This window comes from Rasamsonia emersonii, assembly GCF_000968595.1.
Source record: "Rasamsonia emersonii CBS 393.64 chromosome Unknown ctg1118621762235, whole genome shotgun sequence".
NCBI classification, from domain to species: domain Eukaryota; kingdom Fungi; phylum Ascomycota; class Eurotiomycetes; order Eurotiales; family Trichocomaceae; genus Rasamsonia; species Rasamsonia emersonii.
In genome coordinates, this window is record NW_013562601.1 from 1 (window position 1) to 15,449 (window position 15,449).

The 15,449-nt window shown below is 46.5% G+C and overlaps 5 protein-coding genes across 5 annotated transcripts; 4 read left to right on the forward strand and 1 right to left on the reverse strand.

The window, feature by feature from the left end:
• Positions 1-78: 78 nt before the first annotated feature.
• T310_9883 (uncharacterized protein) lies at positions 79-1,071 on the forward strand (the record flags this gene model as incomplete). The annotated part of the gene is made up of 3 exons (XM_013467668.1): positions 79-89; positions 156-167; positions 300-1,071. 3 exons carry the CDS (start codon positions 79-81, stop codon positions 1,069-1,071), a joined length of 795 nt encoding a protein of 264 aa, XP_013323122.1.
• Positions 1,072-1,475: 404 nt separating this feature from the next.
• T310_9884 (Uncharacterized protein) lies at positions 1,476-2,981 on the forward strand (the record flags this gene model as incomplete). The annotated part of the gene is made up of 1 exon (XM_013467669.1): positions 1,476-2,981. One exon carries the CDS (start codon positions 1,476-1,478, stop codon positions 2,979-2,981), a length of 1,506 nt encoding a protein of 501 aa, XP_013323123.1.
• Positions 2,982-4,003: 1,022 nt separating this feature from the next.
• T310_9885 (uncharacterized protein) lies at positions 4,004-6,992 on the reverse strand (the record flags this gene model as incomplete). Its single annotated transcript, XM_013467670.1, has 3 exons — positions 4,004-5,635; positions 5,685-6,143; positions 6,201-6,992. 3 exons carry the CDS (start codon positions 6,990-6,992, stop codon positions 4,004-4,006), a joined length of 2,883 nt encoding a protein of 960 aa, XP_013323124.1.
• A 1,527-nt stretch (positions 6,993-8,519) lies between these two features.
• T310_9886 (Cytochrome P450 (Eurofung)) lies at positions 8,520-10,299 on the forward strand (the record flags this gene model as incomplete). The annotated part of the gene is made up of 5 exons (XM_013467671.1): positions 8,520-8,768; positions 8,816-8,935; positions 8,986-9,145; positions 9,200-9,805; positions 9,863-10,299. 5 exons carry the CDS (start codon positions 8,520-8,522, stop codon positions 10,297-10,299), a joined length of 1,572 nt encoding a protein of 523 aa, XP_013323125.1.
• A 1,837-nt stretch (positions 10,300-12,136) lies between these two features.
• T310_9887 (uncharacterized protein) lies at positions 12,137-13,849 on the forward strand (the record flags this gene model as incomplete). Its single annotated transcript, XM_013467672.1, has 3 exons — positions 12,137-12,590; positions 12,778-13,359; positions 13,419-13,849. 3 exons carry the CDS (start codon positions 12,137-12,139, stop codon positions 13,847-13,849), a joined length of 1,467 nt encoding a protein of 488 aa, XP_013323126.1.
• Positions 13,850-15,449: the final 1,600 nt, after the last annotated feature.

Genomic DNA, 15,449 nt, shown 5'->3' on the forward strand with positions numbered 1-15,449 from the left:
CTGATCTGCAATGCAATAACGTATTTCCCGGCTGTTTCGATCACCCGGTTGCTCCGATCACTAGAATACCCACACAAAATGCGTTTTTTGTACGCTCATACCACAATGTCTATATTATATCCTGGCCTTTAATTTTAAAATCATATTATATATAGGTATAACTACTTGTAAGAGAAATATAAGGTTAATATTATATATATTGCTTTTTAGATACCTATTTTTTAATTTTACATAAAAATTACACTGTATTTTATATTATTCCAGTAAATAATAGAGTAAACTTATTATTATTAATCAAGTTTAATGTCCATACCGAGCCTTTCGGCTATGACAGACCCCGAATCATGGGCCACAGCCCCTATCCAGTCTCTGAACTCATCTTTGACCATTCTAGACATTTTCCTCGCCCCAAACCACCTTACTGTGCAGGGCCTTTGGGCATTAAGTATGCCCTCCTTGGTGTTATCACCGTATGGGTGTTACCTGCCTGCTACAGGCCACCCCCCCTGTTATCCCTCCCCTTCTCGTTCTGCCTCTTCCAGGACCTCCAGCCCCCATTCATCATCCTTATGGGCCCTATTTACTGCCCGTGCCTGGTCCCACCGTGGGCAACCTATGGCAGTGTCTGCTAGGAACTGTAGCAGGGCTCATGAGGCTTTAGGGTTCCCAAACAGCCTTCCTTCTGGATACTTCCCGAACGAAGACATCCATAGGGCCAGAGACGTCGACCCGGACACGTTCATGTCCCTAGATGAATTCTCCCGCTTTCGCGAATTTGTCAGCGAGGATCTGCACAGCCTCTACCTGTCGCTTATGAGCACGCCGCCGCCAGAGGACATTCATCTAACGCGGGAGGTGCGGCACGCCCTGGACCAGCTCAAATTGACGACAGGCAAGATCGGCACCGCAAAGAAGATGATGACTAGCACGACGAAGTGGGTTTTGCAGATGTACGCGGGGGAAATGTTCGAGCGATGCGGCGGGCTGAGTCTCGTCGAGAAGAGGTACTTGCCCACGGGGGTGTTGGCCATGATGCGCGGGAAGAAGGTTACGTGGCAGATGGTTCTGTAAATCCTAATGCATGTACATACATATGTCCAGTATAGATATATCTGTATGGTGATACATTATAGTTGCGTTGAAATATGAAATCCAGGGATTCAAGAAAGAAAGAAAGAAAGAAAGAAGTTGGACTAGAAGTGGTGTCTATATAAGGCAGCAAAATTAATATTTTATTTATGTGCAAACGCTAATTTTACCTTTTGGCTACAATAATATAGAGCTTTTAATTTTGGCCAGGAAATAGTTACGTTAGTAACTTAGTCAGCCTAACCGCGTGACAAGGGGCGTAGTTAGTCAAGAAGTCAAGAAGACACCTTTTGCAAAGTTCTGCATCAATTCTCGCCCTGTGATCGACTCGGAAAGCGCGCTACAGTCTATCCCTAGTCTTGTTGTCCCGTGAAGGTTTGCATGACATGGCGAGTTTCGAAGATTACTATTGCAGCACTTTGGATAGCATATTCCCTCCCGTGATACAAAGTTGGGTGCTCTGTTTCCCGTGCGATACAAGCAAAAAACATATCATTTCCAACATTCTGCAGACCGGTTTTGCGCAAACCATCCACCAAAAACCATACCTCGCTGGTCGACTGAGCAGAGAAGATACCGGTCCAAGAGCTGGCAGACTCAAGCTTACTTACTATTACCCAAATGAAAACAAGCCCGTCGTGGACACGCAGCTTTTTTGGGTAAACGACCTGACAGAAAGACAGGACGTTTGGCATCTTTCATATGAAGAGCTGCGCAGACAAGAGATGCCCGTCGTCCAGCTTAAGCCTGAGATACTCGAACCTCCCCTTGGGTACGAAAAGTTGGCGTCATTGCTGATCGCCGCCCAGGTCAATTTCATTCCTGGTGGATGTCTACTCAGCATCTGTCTCAATCATGCGTTCTTCGACGGCGCTGGTGGGGCCATGGTCGTGGGCGCCTGGGCCCAGAATTGCAAAGAGCTCCAGCAGCAGCATACAGAATTGACCGCAGTTTCAGAAGCTGAACAATGGGAGAAGATGCCTCTGGTTCATTGGAACCAGTGCGAAAACGCGACAGCCTTCCTATCGCTTCGCCTCCCTGATATACTGCAGGACAGCACAGCTCCTGAAGATGGAGAAGCAAAGAGGATTCTGCAGGATCGCTCGCTGTGGCAGCTTCTTGGGCTTCAAAAGCCTCCCACAGACCCTCCTACCGCGTCACGGGGCTTACCACCTTCGAGTAGTAAGATTATGGTCTCTGCGATCTTCACTGCTTCCGAAAGATCGATCGCCCGTCTCAAGGCAGCCTCGAGCCCATACGATGGCGATGAAGGAGCTGCGCCTTATGTATCTTCCTTTGATGCCACAGCTGCATTGCTCTGGAGGTGCATCATGAGGGCGAGGCTCTCGGACATTAGGGAATCGGACAAGACACGTTGTTCACGTCTTCGCATCCCGGTGAATCTGCGACAGACGCTGGAAATTTCCCATGACTACCCTGGAAATGTGCTCCTAAACAGTGTCACCGAGATGCCGATCGAATCTCTCGTTGCAGAAGCTAATGGACGCCGGGTCGCACCCAAGATTCGCTCGTCGCTGCTCTTTAGCAGAGACGCTGGACGCGCGCTGGACGCTATCAAGCTCTCCTTCGTTCTTCCTGAGTTCGGATCCCGTCGTCCGCTCTTTTCGGACACGACACGACAGGACCTGGTTCTGACTTCGTGGCAAGACTTGCCGTATTACAAGCATGATTGGGGTCCCATGTTTGGATCTCCCGGCACGGCAGAGTTCTTCCGGATCCCTCACGGCTACCTCAGAGGCATATGCGCGTTGCAGCCCAGACGGATCGATAATAATGCGGTCGAGGTTCTGGTCAATTTGGAGAAGGGCCAGATGGACAAGCTGATCAACGATGGTGAGTTCACAAGGTACTTTGAACTCAAGGCTCTATAGATAGGAGGAAGTCGCATGTCGCCTTGCATGAGCTAGCTAGCATGTATCTGTCTCATTCCTAATGAATGTTTCTCTCTCTTTTTCTTTTGTTTTCCCAATAAATTGAGCACAAGCACATGACATTAAGTCCAACATTCCTGAGAAGGCAAGTTGAGCCGTAATTAATTAATGGCACAATCCATCTATGGATAACGTATCCCAGGGGTCATTCGCGCACCCGCATCAAAACGCGTGTCTAACCTTAAAAAAAAAAAAAACAGTAATTATATGCAGTACAAGACAAAAAAAATTATTTTCTGATAAAACTAGAATATGACTGATTGTATGGCAGTTGTAGCACTTCAGTAACGCGCATATGAATGAATGGTTATGTAAGATGTTGGCATAATATCTCAGACTGTACTGAGGACAGAGAAGCGATGCAGCATGACATGAGTTGTTCGTTTCCAGTCATCATCACATCTATCGATATGCGGTTAGCTACGTGTATGTAAATAAAATCAATCGGATGATCCATCAGGGGAAAAAAGAAAGATCGATAATTAAATTAAGCCCACACATTGGGTTAAAAAACTATGTTGAAAGAGGGAACATTATGCGAGTATCAATTAGTTCCCAGGTTAAAAAAAAAAGGGTCGACCAACTTGGTAAAAAAGAATTGTTTATGGTGATTCCAAACTTCCAAGACAGATTATTCAACTGGGTAAGTGAAACGAGACACGGGTGAATTGAGTTTACTTTTTTCTTTTTCGACCGCATTCTCAGTACTAGTGGCATTGTCGCATTGTGAAACCAGAGATATAGAGAATTATATAAACTAGCGCTATTCACCATGCGCATACTGTATTTGGAGGAATTGTCTGAGGTGGAAGCAGGAAACAGCGACTCTTTCTAGTGATATCGGAATATAATTTAGGACTAAATATAAAGAGTGATAAAAAAACCAAAATAACCAGCAAAGATTGAACACTTGGATGCTCCAGAAAATGAGCTCGTGGAAATAATTCGCAAAGGTCTGTCGACTATTTCGTCATTCTAGAGTGAATATCTCGTACAACATAGATTTGTCCATAGAGGTCGGTGACATTGATGAAGACCTGAACGGCTTTCCAAGTCTGCGGGTCAACCTCCGGCTTCAATTTCTGCACCGCAAGATCGAGACACTCCCGCTCGTAACTGGCGATTTGGAGCAGGGTTTGCCGAATCTCATCTGCCAGTTTTGTCGATTCGGAAGAAGAATCAGTCTGTAGCCCATTGGGGTAGCCATTCTTGCTCCCGTCTTCTTCCTGCTCATGAAATTCAGGAAAGTTGGCACTGTTGAGATTGTTTTCTGCGCGGTCGCGCGCGATGGACCCGTAATCGTTATACTGTCGACACATAGTGGCCAGATGGCGGCAGACATCTTGGGCGAGATATCGCGAAAGGGCACCGGAGAAACAATCTCCTCCAGATGGAGCAATCAAACAGCGAAAGAATTCGAAGGAATAAGGGCAGCTCGTGTGATCCGCAGATGTAGTGCGCACCCAGTCGTAGTAGGTACCCCTGGCGCTGGTGAAGACCGCTAACTTCTCTGGCGAGGCCGGCTTACGCAGTCTGGTGTTATCCTCGCCGTGGGTGACATGGGCCTGAAGAAAAATCGACAGTTCCTGTCTGATGCGGCGGTGTACGACCTCGGAAGAGCCAGAAACCTTGGGGTGATTCAACACATACGAGATAAAGCGATAGAGAGTCTGCTCCACTTCGAGGAGGAACTTGGATTGGTGTGTCTCGCTCTGAGCGATAGTGTGGCTCGGGTGGCCATTCTCCATATCTTGACCATGACTATCAAAAAGTCGGCGGATAACGGCCCTAAGAGCTCCGAAATTTCCCTTCAAATCCGGGTGCTCTGTGGCTTGCTCGAGATATTCGTCGGCTTGAAAGTTGAGCATTGAGAGTACCATCATATCACACATGGTCTGCGTTGATATGCCAAAGTCCGTTGCATTGTTGCACAGCGTCCATGTAAAAGGAATGTACTCCCGGTACTTGTCACCGCTCCTGTCCTTTCTCGGAAAGATATCAGGCTGGGTCTGATGGAGTAAAGGTGCGAACAGATATCCTTCCACGATAGAAGCTCGCAGCTTCCATTTTGGCTGCTGCGAAAAGATTGGCAGTTTTGAAAAGAATTGGGAAAACTTGTCAACTGCTTTTGTATCGATCTTCCACAGATTTAAGACATTCTCGCCCCAGTTGTAGGCACTGGAAGCTTGCAGCGCTGCCAGACAATATGTCTCTGAGAGGATCCCAGATCCGTAGCTGACCTTCTCCACCCAGATGAATCCCGGCCTATTCCATTTTGTTTCGTTGGCTTCAAGGAATCTAGTTCCACGGAGGATACTATCATTTACTGTTGCTTCAAGGGTCTTCGTCCAAGGTAGCGAAGCAAGTTTTTTCAAGGTCAACAGTGCATAGGCTGTAATCTCCGGCGAGCCTTTCCACGAGCCTTGCTCGGATTGCGCACTGAGGGTTCGCACAAGAATCTGGAAGGTCACCAGCGGAATGCGGTGTGCAATCAGATCCGGTGGAAGATCAGCTAAGGCTCCAGTATCCCATAGTTTTACGACCTGTGTCAGGCTCCCTGCCAGGAGCAACATCGAATATTGACGTTCCAAATTCTGTCGCGCAGTCAGTAGATACATACAGGTGCCCGCATGGCGCTCTTACCCATTTATCGTTCAACTCTCCGTGGTACCATGTCTGGCAGAGAAAATCGAGCGCTTTTGAAAGCTGAGAGAGATGGTTCGAGGGGTTTTTAGACTGAAGAATGGCTGTAAGAACATTGCAATTGGCACTGAACGACTCTGTTGTCTCGAAATCGTATGTTTTGAAGTGAGTCTGAGCCTCGAATGACTCGATCATCTTTTCACACCCTGTGGGCCGGCCTAAGAGATTGAGCGACAAGATAGCTTTTGCGGTATCATCTGCGTCTGGAAGAATTCCAGGGGCTTCCAGAGGATCAGCAGAACACTTCTGAATATTCCACTCGGAGGAAGTTAACGCACCAAAACCAGTGATTCCTGCATTGTTCCGTAATTGGGTCTCCAGGAAGTCTGCAATTGTGGCAACATTATTCTTTCCAAGGAGATCAACGGTGAAGCCGGACTCGAGCAGCGTCGAGAGAACCTGTTACCAAACAAATCAGAAACCCTAGTTTCCAGTCAACGAGTGTATTGCAATTACCCATGCGATCTCAAACACGCTAACAGGGAATGCGCTTGGGACACAACCCTTCCCAGCCTCGACGACAAAGCGCAGGTAAGCCTCCGCGTCAGGATTCCAGCTCGAACTGTTCATCAGATATGCCGCGGTGGACGAAGGCGAACCCATCATGGCTCCGGAGTGGAGGTGGTGAGCGACCTTATCAAAGTCAATCTTTCCAATAAAAGCCTCCAGCGAGTGTAATAATGTCGTCTTATGGGGTGTATAAAGAATGGCTGGGGAAAACTTGGCGAGTTTTTGTTGATTCATTGCCATCAGGACCTTGAAACCCGGGAACTGAAAATCTAATCCTTCTGCGAGCAGCATGTCCAACAGATTGGGAACAAGGATCTCAAACCCAACATGTACCGTCGACCGTACATCCCAGCGCTGCAATTTCTGTTCCAAGAAGCGGCGCCCTCGAGCAATTCTGCTTGCCAAGTCAGGCACTGATGGGCACCCGGTCACCGATGGGTTCTTTTCATGCTTGCAGAGGGCTAATAGGGCTGCCATTGTGTTCAAGATTTCATCTACCTCTGCGCTCTGCGCGCCAAATCCTCCTTCCGGAGACTGGCTCTCTAGAATTGATTGAAAGCATTCTGGGAACAGCCAGCGTGTTTCTCCGTCATGCTTCGTACTGGTCGACACCATAGCCAGCCAGGCGGTATCATAGACAGTTGGGGTCATGGAGCTGGATCCATGATATGGCGTGTCCAACGATGTCACCAGATACTCGACGATTTGCCGAGCTCTGTCATTCACAGTAGACAGCATCCTGTCAACCGAAGTCAAAACGAGTATCAATTAGAAACTTGCAGTGACAGGTAGGGATGGCAAACAATGGAGATCGCAAAGGCATAAACAATGTGGTCAGTATGATATACAGATGTAGATGTTACTGACCAACAAAACCACAGAGCAACGTAGAAATGCCGCACAGCATGAGACAACCCCGCAGGGACAAGGAAATAAGACCGATGCGTGTCGGGGCACTTTCGTCTCCGGGAAAGGATAAAGACGAATACGGCAGTCGTCTAGTGAAGCGTCTAGGAGGAAATTGGCAAGACTGACAAGAGGATGACGGAATTCCTAGGGAAAAGGGGCGTTCCTTATCCATCATGTATCCACTCTTACTCGCGTTCAATAACGAACAATTCCTTACTTCCTCCGTTGTCTACTTCGTCGAACTCCTCTTGGTACTTGGATAGCTTGAGTGGGCGTGCCACTGACTCAGTTGTTCTTATCTCTAGTGAGTCTATACCGTGGGAAACCCTTAGAAAGCCTCATCGACAGGTTGATCTACGGGGAACAGTCCCGGGAAGTGTGATCACTTCATCACAATAATCCTTCGAAACGACCAACGCAGGAGGCAATGCACAACTATTGCCAATAGATTCGATCATTAGAGATCCTAAAGCTGCTATTACTGATTTTGCCAAGGTCTGTAGGGACCTCATCGGCCCCGAAATCATCATCTGTCAGTGGGCATACACAGATATACTCCGCATGTACACACATGTGCCCAAAATTTGGTATCGGACAGGGGTATGGAAAGAGAATTTTGGGGAAGACGTTGATATCCGCTGCAGCCGCACGAAGCTGATAACGAAACTGAGAATGTTATTCAGCTAGTCAGTTTTTACTAATCGAAAAAAAAAAGCAAACACGATATACCGACGTGCCTCCACATGTAGAATTGAGAATAATGCTTCAATACCCCCGCATACTGTTAGCCCGTTTCGTTGTATCAAGCTAATAATTAGGCGGTTTACAGGATCAATATCCATGAATGTGCATACATACGGGCGCTTAATTTCTCGGTTACCCCCCTGTCGCCCTAAAATTTTCGCCCCCAAACAAACGTCTTGCCTTTTTGGAATAATCCAGTGATTTTTACGGTAATGCATTGTTTTGGCTTGATTCTCAAATCACATACGGCGACATACACGCCAGCTACTGGGCTAGGTCGAAAGTTTCCACCTCACCCGTTCAAAGCAACTACCGGGGTCGCTGGAGGTGGGGGAAACCTGATTGCACAACGATCTGCGACTGGGACAACGATCCTCGCAGCTGGACCTTTGCAGGCAAAGGGAATTGGCCAAACGCCACGGGGACTAACCAGCAGCCGTTATGATCATTACGGACTGGACGGCAGTGGCTTTTGGCACAAGAGGCCGATACTCTGTCAGGATGAGCAGGGAAATATTTACTGTGAAGATTGACAGGATGAGGATTTTTTTTTTCCCCCATTCTGCCAATTTTCTCACGAATGCTGACGGATGGTCGTCTGTTTGATTCAACATGGATACCCTGAACTATACCACAACTCCTTTAGAAGCACCGGTCATTGTGCCTACCACTGTACATTCTCACCCCGCCTTCAAGATCTTCGCAGTTTTAGTGATTGCCTCTTTGATTCGGTGCCTGGCATTCGGTGCAGAGGGAAACGCCCAAGTCCACGCTCCCATCGTGGGTCCGAAGGACTCGATCCGGGCAAGATGGCAGTTTTTTCGAAATGCATCAAGACTTGTGAATGAGGGGTATGACAAGGTAGGAACTTCACTCGGTTGCTTGGTACAAATATTAACGATGGGTAGTACAAGAATAGGATCTTCAAATTGTCGGGACACGACATCCTGGTCATCCCAAATAAATATGTAGCCGAGCTGAAGAACATGCCTGATGAGCAGCTGAGCTCAATTCAGGCAAACATCGACGTATGGGATCGAAGGTATCCGGAGTCATGGCCTACTGCTGACGGCTGCAGAACTTCGAAGGCCTCTACTCCACCACCTCCATCCTCCTGGAAGGGAACTTGCATACTCGTACGATTCAAGCCCGGTTAACGCCTAGACTTCGTCACCATGTTCCGGTGGTTCAAGAGGTATTGGGAAGAGCTTTTCCGAAGGAGCTTCCGGCGACCAAAGGTTAGTCAGTTTTATTCAACATCTACTTGTTCTCTTCTGACCGTGGAGTGGTAGATGGCTATACCAGCGTTAAGGCTTTCCATCTAGTCCTCCGTCTCGTCTCGTTCATTGCAGCCCGACACTTTGTCGGCCCGTCGCTGTGTGAAGATGAGGAATGGCTGTCGACCGCTCTCACCTATACCGAGAATGCATTCAAAACGATCATTATTCTGCGAATCTTCCCCGACTGGGCCAAGCCCGTCGTTTCTCTTCTTATTCCCTTTTCATACAAGGTCACCTGGGCTTTGAAGAAGGCTCAACGCATTATTGTTCCTCTGATTCTAAAGCGACGCGAGGCGGAGAAGAACAATCCCAACTACGAGAAGCCAGAAGATTTCCTGCAGTACATGATGGACGGCGCCAACGAGTTCGATGGACGGCCTGATAAGCTCGCTCATCGTCTGCTGATTTTAACTCTTGCAGCTGTTCACACTACGTCTATGGCTGCGACACAGACGTTGTTTGACTTGTGCGCTCATCCGGAGTACATCGAGCCACTGAGACAGGAGGTGATAGAGGTGCTGGAGAGAGAGGGTGGCTACAAAAAACAAACCTTAACGCATTTCCAGAAATTGGACAGCTTTATGCGAGAGTCGCAGCGACTGAATCCGCCTAGTTTACGTATGATTTCCACCTGGCAATGAAAGAAAGAGGCCCAAGCTAAAACTGCTTCCTTAGTTGGATTCAAACGCGCCGTCCGCCAACCCTTGACGCTGTCGGATGGTGTCTATCTGCCAAAGGGGGTGCATCTGATGATGCCCGTCTACCCGATTGTCGTCGACCCTGAAGTCACTCCAGATCCTTATACATTCGACGGATTCCGACATTTGCGCAATCGCGAGCGACCGGGAGAGAGCACCCGACACCAGTTTGCAACGACGAGCGACAATAACCTGCATTTCGGACACGGCAAGTATTCATGTCCGGGACGGTTTCTAGCCGGAAACTCAATCAAGATGATTCTCTCGAATATATTACTACGGTATGACTTTAGGTTTCCCGGAGGTTCGACGGAGAGACCACGTAACGTGCATTTGCATGAATACGTGTTTCCGGATCCGGAGGCCCAAATCGAGTTTAAACTAAGAGAGGAGAAATCTCAGTGGATTCTTTGATTAGAACATTTCGTATTAGAATAGATTAGGAATATCTCTCTTCTTAAACTCCCCCGATCATGCATATTCGCGAGTTTCAAGCATATAAAATCTATATAACCTAGTTAATATAACCCAGTTATCCGGTCATATTGCATACAATCATCCTGCGATCAATACCGCTTAGGACCCCTAGGTATGTGACTGACCAAGCAGATAAATATTAATCCTCGGCCTTCGCAAATTGCTTAAACTGGAAACATTACCCGACTAGAAAACAGAGCAATTGGAAAGATAATCATATAGAAAGCGCCCCGGTACGCCAGTATAGGTATCTATGCAACTGCATCAAAAGTATTTTGAGGCTTGCTCCGCCCTTGCCCATGCGCTTTTTCTATTTAGCTAACAAGAATAAGAGCAACTGCGGATTCATTGTCTCAGCTGAGCAGGCCTCCTCTGGAGTGATCTACAGATTATTATTATTATTATTATAATCAAGTTTAACGTCCATAGCGAGCCTTTCGGCTATGACAGACCCCGATTCTTGGGCAGAAGCCCCCATTAGTCCCTAATCCCGTCTTTGACCATTCTGAACCTTTTCCTCGCCCCAGGCCACCAGCCCCCATTCATCATCCTTCCGAATTCTCTCGGCTGCCCGAGCTGCTTCCCCTAAGGGGCATCCAACCGTCGTGTCTGCTAGGAACTGCAGGATGGCCTTGGGGGGCCGTAGGATCTCCTAGTAGCCTTCCCTCTGGGTGACCCTCAGCCGTTGTTGGCAAAGCCACCCTAGCCTTGGTTAGGGAGTGATCTACAGATGCAACTTGTCTTAGATACGCATACGGATGTACTGTTCTGTACATACATCATACTTAGCAGGATTGCGATTACTGTGTTACATGGCACGTCGTCCATCATTAATAATTAATTGAACCAACTGAACCAACTTTACCAACGCTGATGCTATTGGATCACATCCTGCCAAATATCATACGGAGTATTAGAGACTATCAGCCAACAAAGTAGTATGTACATACATGTAGGCTATATTAGCACCTCATAATTACTGCAACCCACCCCTGTTTTTTTTTTCGGCAAAACTGACTTCTGCCTCCCGCCTCCCTAGTAAAATCTAGTATTTTTGGCAGTAATATTGCTAGTAATTAAACTTGAAGTTTTTTTTTTCCCTAGAAAAGCATATAGAATATAGTATTAACGTTACCTAGTCATGAGACTCTGATTTAAAGCTACTTCTACGGAGTATATAGATGGTCCCTTTTAGGGCTTACGGGGAATCGCCCTATGGTATAGGGTAGTCTTCGAGAAAAATGTATTACTTCTGAAAATTCTACCCCGGTGTAGATTTTGCTAGACAAGACGCGAAGTGGAGAGGGGAGGAGATGGGGGCAATAGTCAGTTCTGCAAGAAGAGGGGTTGGTTGCAGTGCTTAAGCGCCTGCCCCTCGGCTAAACAGATACATACATACATATGTCAATGCTCTATATATAATTTTGCAGCACTAGCGTCACTCTAAATTGTGACAGACGTGCATAGATAGGTACACAGAATTCTAATTCGAGTACTCCAATGAAGAAGCATCGACGTGTGGATCTGTTACGTCGATGGCATGCAGACTCTTCTTGACTTCGAGTCATTAACACATGGGTTTGCAAAATACGACACTGTGGTAACCCATGTGGCTTGGACCTTTTTCTGAACAAGGACAAATGGCGGCATTAAATTTGATGATTGAGAGAGACTTCTAATCCTGTCTGAATAAAAACATTTGTGTCTCCGACGATTTAGTCTCCAAACATGAGACTTGATCAGAGCTCTATATTAAAAAAATCAAGAAAGAAAAATGGGTTTCACGCAGACGTTAATGCAGCTGCTTTTTCGGGAGAATTTCAGCATTGCTATACAGAGCATTCTTGTCGGCCTCATTACCACGTATGTTCTCTCGAGCCTTCTTTCTCACCACTACAACAGGGTTAAGGCACCCAGAGTTGGAAAGAACCCATGGATTTCAGGATTGGTTCGCGCCCGCTCAGACTTTGTCAGGAATGGCAAAGACTTGACGAAAGAAGGTTACATTCGATACAAGGATTCCATGTACTGGATCCAGACTGGGGACATGGAACGTCTGGTGCTTTCCAACCGCTACCTTGATGAGCTGCGAAAACTTCCAGACTCGCACATAGACAGCAAAGCAGCTGTCGTCGAAAGAAACTTGGGCTGGTACAACCGCGTCGACATTATCCTGAAGAGCACGGCGCATGTGGACGTCTGTCGTACCCAGCTTGTTCAGAACCTTGGTAAAAATCCCGGATCCTATGCCATCTTGGAGGTCGTTACTGATATAGCATAGATAAAGTCATTCAGGGACAAATAAGTGATCTTGGGAATATCTTTCGACGGGAGCTGGACGCATGCTTCCAGAATGAAGGTTGTCGTACACTGGAGCTTACTACAAAGCCAATATACATACTGATCTCTCGCCAGACTTCCACTTTTACAACGCCGCTGCAACGATTTTGAACATTGTCAACAGGAGCGCTGCGAAATCTCTTGTCGGCGAGCCGCTTTGTCATGACGACAAATGGCTGCGCACGAGCTTGGAGACAACTGTAAATACGGGCATGCTGTGCAGAAATTTGCAGAAGTGCCCTGCTATTCTAAGGCCTCTGATATGCCCTTTCACAGCGGCGCGCAAGAATTTGGATCGTAGTTTTGACGTCGCGCAAGAGTTACTGTCGGGAGTGATCAAGGATCGACAACGCGGCGACAAAAACGTCGATATTCTGCAATGGCTAATCGACAGCTACAAGGGAGATGAGCTCAGCATTCCGTTCTTAACCAATCAGACCCTCTTCATAGCAATTGCATCCACTCGTTCCACAGCGACGTCAATCGTCAACGCCATTTTCGATCTCATCGCCTTCTCGCAATACCAACAGCCACTTCGTCAGGAGATAGAAGAGGTCCTGACCGAATCTCGCGGCTGGAATCTGTCTGCCCTTAAAAGGATGAAGAGACTCGATAGCTTTATCAAAGAATCCCAGAGGCTGAACCATCATATCCTTCGTAAGTTGTCCAATACCTCTTTCTGCTTGGCACACACACACACAGCTGACCAACATTAGTCTCATTCAATCGCAAAGTGCGACGTAAAATTACTCTTTCGGATGGCGTCACAATCCCCCCAGGCACATTCATCTGTACTCCCGGGTACTGGGCCGCCCGAGACCCCGAAATCTTCGCGGATGGAGAGGATTTCAAGCCCTGGCGGTGGCTCGAATTGCGAGAAGCGGCCGAACGAGAAGGCAAGAGTGTCACTCCGTACCTGGCCAGCAGCACAAGCCCGGACAATCTTCATTGGGGGTATGGCCGAAACGCGTGTCCGGGGCGCTTCATGGCGGCCGCGGAGATCAAGCTGATTCTCGCCTGGATCTTGTGGCATTTTGATATTTCGTTCCCCCCGGGCCAGAGCGAAAGGCCGGAAAGCCTGTTCGTGGACGAGCGAGTCATTCCGTGTCCCACACAAGAGATTGGCTTTCGACGACGCAGGACGTGAAAGTCGTGAAACATCTCCAAGCCGAACGCGATTTAATCGTACTCGCTGTGCTTCTGTGGAATAGTCACACTAACCCATTAGGTTGGCCCAAAAAAATGCATTAATTTAACATTATTAAGACTCCACAAATATAGCTTCTTTGGTAAATAATAATTACTATAGATTATAACGTAATTCCCGGCTGACCCGATCACTTTCCCGCTGCCGCAAATTCTATACACAATTTGAACAGCTTCAACGCGTCACTATGCCACCAAAAGCGCGTACAAATTCAAGAAATTTAGTTGAGCAAGAAGACAGAATCTTAATGGCTCTTTCTGATATCAAAAAACGCGAAAATCCAATATCTATTTGAAAGGCATTGCGTCTATATGATATTCCTTTTACTACTTTATAAAACAAACTACATAGTGTCACGATGAGGGCTGAGAAACAATATCATTAACATAAATTAACACAAACTGAAGAGGATACACTTGTACAGTAGATTCTATCAATAGATCAAAGAGGCGCATCTCCTTGGCCAGCCTCTATATAAGAGATGGCTAAGATTTTGGTTTTTGAACACCTAGGACTAGATACCCAAGTCTCTATAGGGAAGAATTAGGTTTCTACCTTTATTAATTAATATGATAAGCTAAAAACGCAATATTCCTGCTAGTATAATTATTAACATGCTAAATATGAGGATCTAAAGCTTATTGGCAAGTAGTTTGAACATATATGAAGCACAATTTAATAATATAGCATCCTCAAAGAGGATATTTATAATTTTGATGAGACCAGCTTTGCTATGGGCCTAATTGCTACAGCCAAAGTAGTAACCTAGGCAGAAATAGCAGGTTATCTAGTCCTCATATAGCCTAGGAATTGCAAATAGGTATTAGTCATTAAAGCAGTCAATTCAACTAGCTGGGCCTTACTACTATATATTGTCTTTAAAGCTAAGACTTATTAACAGGCTTAGTATAAGGCAAATCCTTTGCTAATTAATTAGAGAATCAAGATTAGTCCTAACAGCTAGACTACTGATAAGATTGGCTTATTATGGCTTCAAAATCTCTTTATACTATATACAAATCCTCATACAAAGGGCACTTATTGGCTACTAGTCCTTAATGGGCATAGTAGCTATCTTACACCTTAATTTAATTGTCTTTGTGGCCAGAATAAGGTTATATTAATTTGTATGCTACTGCATTTATCTCATCTTCTTTAACCTCTTAATGTTGGTTGTTTTTTGGTTTTGGAGCACTTATATAGACAAATTATTAAGGAGAACATGCAGCTTGGAATCAACCATATTAACAAGCTCAATTTCCTTATAGCATGTGACGATTCAACTTGCCTGTCGTCACGTGAGCGGTGAGAAAAGCGGTGAGGTATAGGTACGGCAGAATACTTGCATAAATCGCCTCGCTAGCGACCTGGCTCCCTTCCTTCTTCTCCTCTCCTCCCAGCCTAGTCTCTTGTAATTTAGATCGCTCCTAGTGATAAGAAACTGCTCTATTGCCTGGAATTGGATCCGTCACATTAGACTAGGCTCAACCCACTCATTTCTTACCATTTCTACTGCTTCTAGATACGGTCTGACGCGTCT